The 4,292-nt window shown below is 64.1% G+C and overlaps 1 protein-coding gene across 1 annotated transcript in view; it reads right to left on the bottom strand.

Annotated features, from left to right (window-relative positions):
• Positions 1 to 3,641: 3,641 nt before the first annotated feature.
• SLC22A12 (solute carrier family 22 (organic anion/urate transporter), member 12) overlaps positions 3,642 to 4,292 on the bottom strand; it is a 5,766-nt gene continuing 5,115 nt past the window's right edge. Inside the window, exons 10-11 of the mRNA XM_014538203.1 lie at positions 4,196 to 4,292; positions 3,642 to 3,705 (exon numbers count right to left, since the gene is read on the bottom strand). The exon at positions 4,196 to 4,292 is cut by the window's right edge and continues 5 nt beyond it. Coding sequence (XP_014393689.1) covers positions 3,642 to 3,705; positions 4,196 to 4,292 — 161 coding nt within the window. The remainder of the gene's footprint in view (positions 3,706 to 4,195) is intronic.

Genomic DNA, 4,292 nt, shown 5'->3' with positions numbered 1-4,292 from the left:
GCAGGTGGGGGGCGGGGGGAGGGAAGGCAAATGAAGATATTATATTAAAGACGAATATCCAGATGCCCGAGCAGCAGCCTGGCACCCGCCGGGCGCCGGCAGCAGGGGAGAGAGGAGGCAGTGCCCTCCCACTGCTGGGGTCACTCGTCTGCCCACGGGCTCCCTGCTCCCCCAGTTTTTTTCTCTCTTTGTTAACAAATGTGTCTAAGTCTTGGAAAACACCCCAACCCCGGAAATGTGTGGGAAAAGAAAACAAAAACTTTCCAAATCCGAAGGCCCCGTGCCGTTTGTTCGGGGTGGGGGCCGCTGGGACCTGGCCCTGGCGCCGGGCTGGGGGCTGGCCGTGAGCCTCGGTACGTTACGTAGCTCCCAAACTCTGGGGCCGAGCATGGCGTTGGGCTCCGGGGGCAATTTGTCTTTGTCCAATTTGTCTTTGTCGCGCAGCTGACGGGGCAGGAAGCAGCCCGGCTGGTCGCTGGCCCTGGTTGGGTCGACCCTGGAGGACCTCCGCTCCTTCAAATGGGGACGAGGCCCCGGGGGCAGGGGCGGGAGCGTGGAGTTGCCCCTGGGGTCACCGCAGCCCTGGGGCAGTGCTGTTCCTGGGTGGGGAGAGCATCCCTGCCTGGTCCAGGTCTCCAGGTGGGTGAGTCAGGAGCTGGGTCCAGAGTTGCCCCTGGTCCTGCCTGACTGCAAGTCTGCTCCTTCCGCAGCTTGAGGGGTGAGGGCCCTGTGCCCACCACAACCTCCAGGGTCCACTCTGACTGGCCGTGGGCACCGCCTGGGCTGCAGAAGGAAGTGGACGCAGCACACCTTAGGGGTTTGCTCCTTCGAGGAGACACTAAATAGGCCCACAGGCCTGACGAGCTGAGAGGCGGCTCTTGGTTTTTGTTGTTTTAGAAAGAGAGGAAGGGAGAGAGGGAGAGAGAAACAGTATTGGTTGGTTCTTGCCTGTGCCTGGACCAGGAGTAGAACCGCATCCTTGCACTTTAAGGCGATGCTCTGACCGACTGAGCTCTTCCGCCAGGTCTGTTCGTTAAGCCCCCCCCCCCCCCCCCCGGTTGCGAGGTGGGGTGGCAGGTGAGCCGGGTGGCAGGCACCCTCAGGAGAGCCGAGTGCAGGTGGTGGTGGTGGACCCCAAGCCCTGAACACTAGAGTTGGCTCAGCCACGCTCTGCCTTCTCGCGCCCTTGGCTCGCCATCCCCCTTCCCTGCCTGATTCATCCTGTTTCCCTCCACGGCAGCTCTGCTTCTGCCCAGCTCGTCTGCATTTTCCAGCTCACAGACCTGGTCCATGTTTCAGCTTAGACACCCCCCCAGGCCCTTGGGCTCAATCCCTGCTGGAGCCCCACCCCGTTGGCTCAGCTCCCCTCCCTCCTGGGATGCAGCCTTTGTCTTGGGACCCTCCCCACCATGGGGTGTAGCCTCAGGGGTCCTGGAGTCCTCCCCCAGAGTCCTATCAAGGGTAGGAGAGCGGGTCCTCCCCCAGTTGCCTGGGTGTGGGTTTCCATGGCCTTGTCCTCTCCTGGCCTCCTAACCAGCCCCTCCAGGAGCGGGAGGCTCTGGTCCCCCTTTCCCTCACTGCTCAGTCGGAGCCTGAGGTCAGCATCCCCAAGGCCAGCTCCAGCCCCCTGTGGACGCCTGGCGGAGGCCCTGGCTTGGGACAGTCTTGCCAGGCTGTCCTATCCCCGAGCAGGCGCTGGCCTTGCCCTGGGTCCTCCGCCGCTGCTCTGTCCAAGGGACGGAGACTTTCCCAGGCGCCCTGCCCGTCACCACCAGCCAAAGAAGAAACAGGCAGGCAGGTGTCCTTGGGTGGCAAGAAGGGAAGGAGCATCCTTACTTCAGAAATTCTAGAACAGTCTGCACAGCCCATCAGAATCGGGGCTGGAGGGGGCCGTGCAGGAGCCGGGGGACTGCGGGCCGAGTGCCCCTGTGCACAGGGAGGCAGAGCTCCCGGCCCGGGGGTGGCTCAAAGGCTTGGCTGTAGGAGGAGAGATTCCCGGACCTGCCGTTGACTCTGTTTACCCATCTGCAGGAGATGGTCCCCTCGGGCTCACCTCCTTGGCCTTGGGCCCCTGGTGTTAGCCCTGGGCCTGAGCTGGGCCCTCGGGGTCTGGCTGGCCCGGGGGTGGCAGAAGTTCCAGGCCCGCCCCTCGTGGCAGTTTGTACTCGGGGATGTGTCAGGAGAGTCCGCCTGGGGGGGAACAAGGAAAGGTTTGGGGTGGGGGGGAGCTAGCCGTGAAGTCTGGCTGAAGCCTTGGACCTGGAAGCCCTGCCCTGCAAGCCCCCAGGGAGGGAACACCAGCTCGGCCAGTGCTGGGCTCTTCTGGGAGGATGTCCCCTCCTGGAGGTGGACATGGAGCTCGTGGTGCCCCAAGGGAAGGCCTGCCATCAGGGCTGCGCCCAGCTGTGATGCAGGCCCGTGGCTGCTGCCAAGGGGGCACCCGTCTTCCCTCCGCAGGGTGTGCACTCGGCCAGGGTGATGACACTCCCTAGTGGCCCAGAGGGGCAGGGCCTTGGGTCCCGGAAGCTTGTGACAGCCTGGAAGGACGGCAGCGAGGCCCCTCAGGCCACTTGGTGCAGGGGACCCTGCAGGGACCTCGCTGGTTCTGAGGGGAGGCCCCTGCCCTCGCGGAGCATTGCTGGCCGCGGGACCTGAGGCCTGAGCTGGGCTCTGGACGCCTGCAGCCCAGGGCTGACTCCTGACTCGGCCCCTCCTGGCTGAGTGTGACGGGCAGTCTGCTTCTGGGAGCCTTAGTTTTCCCATCTGTGAAACGGCAAAGTCTGCCTCAGAGGCTTCAGGAAAAGATGGAATGAGATGAAGCCCTGAGGTGCCAGCCTGGTGCCTGGCCCACAACGGGGGTGGGAGAGGGCAGCCGCTCAGGGCCTGGGAAAGGGCCACCCAGCCGGGAGCCCCACCCGGCAGACCCGGGCCCATCGCTGAGTCGGTGAGGGCCAGTCATTTGTTCCTTTATTCACGCTCCCGTCTCCCTCCCACCTGTGCCCCTTCGCCCGCCTCTGAGTGGGACCTGGGGACACCCCGCCCCTCCGGGAACTCTCAGGCCGGGGCCGTGGGTAAGGGTTTCATTAGATCCTCGGGCTGGGCCTGGGGCCTGGAATGAGGACATTGGCCTGGGTCTGGGAGGCTGTGGGCGTTTGTAGAGAAGGTGGCAGGGGGATTCCAGGCAGAAGACATGGCCGCCGGGTGGGACTGGCTGTGTGGCTGGAGTGTGTGTGTGTGTGTGGCGGGGGGGAGCAGGAGCCGCCTTTCGGGTGAAGCTGAGGAGCCAAGATTCCATCACTGCGAGGCCTCAGGCTGGGTGAGAAGCTGGGAGGCTTTGACACGGGTGACGATCCGCCTTGGAGCCCGCTGAGCCCGGGCAGCAAGAGGGCAGCCGGGATCGACAGGCTGGCCCGTCCCCCAGGCCTGGCCTCGCTCCTCTTTGCACCCATGAGTGAAGGTTAAGTGGCCTCCTGCCAATCACACCATCCTTTGCCCTTTCTGTGTTGAAGGCGGCTCCTCGGTGAGAGCAGGGCTGGCTGGAGGGGCAGCCCCCGGGCCCCCCGGAAATCCAGGCCTTTGCTCTCCTGCCGTCAGCGGGGGACAGCAGGCTCCTCCCGGGCCCCTCGCAGGCTCTCAGGAACCTAAAACTGCGTGGATTTCAGGACAGCAGGCCCCCGGGCACCGTGTGTTGCCTTCTTTACTGACCTGTTCAGGAAAGATGCGGACGGGTTGTGTTGTGAAGGTGCAGTGACCCCTGACCTCTGACCTGGGTCCATCCTGAGGATCCAGCAGATCCTGCTGCTCTCAGGGCCCTGAGCACATGGTGGAGGGCGATGGGCAGTGACAGCCTTGAGGACATCTTGGGGCTAGAGTAGTAGAGTCTGGGGCCAGTGAAGACCCCAACAATGGCCATCCTGCCCTCGGCTCCCCCCTTACATAGGGCTCTACTCCCTCCCCCTGATTCTCTCAAGGTGGAGCTGGGGTAGCTGGGCCATTTGGGCCTCAAACAGTAGACTGAAGAACAGGGTACACAATCCACACTGTCAGTCGGGAGACCCAGCCCTTGGCCTCCACTCTCTCACAGATGTGCTGTGTGCTTTCGGCCAATCCTCTCCCTCTCTGGGCCTCTGCTTCTCCTCTGTCCAGGGATGGGGTGGGGGCCAGGCCCACCTGCTCTGGGTTCTGGTTTACTCACTGGTTCTGCACATCCTGGATGGTGTCGGGCAGCGGGAGGTGCTGGGTCTCTGGCAGCAGCAGCGCGGTCAGGCCGCTCAGCACCGGCACCGCCCCGT

This window comes from Myotis brandtii, unplaced genomic scaffold (assembly GCF_000412655.1).
Source record: "Myotis brandtii unplaced genomic scaffold, ASM41265v1 scaffold187, whole genome shotgun sequence".
Lineage (NCBI taxonomy): Eukaryota > Metazoa > Chordata > Mammalia > Chiroptera > Vespertilionidae > Myotis > Myotis brandtii.
The sequence above is the reverse complement of the archived record's forward strand: the minus strand, read 5'-3'. Positions and strand labels throughout refer to the sequence as shown.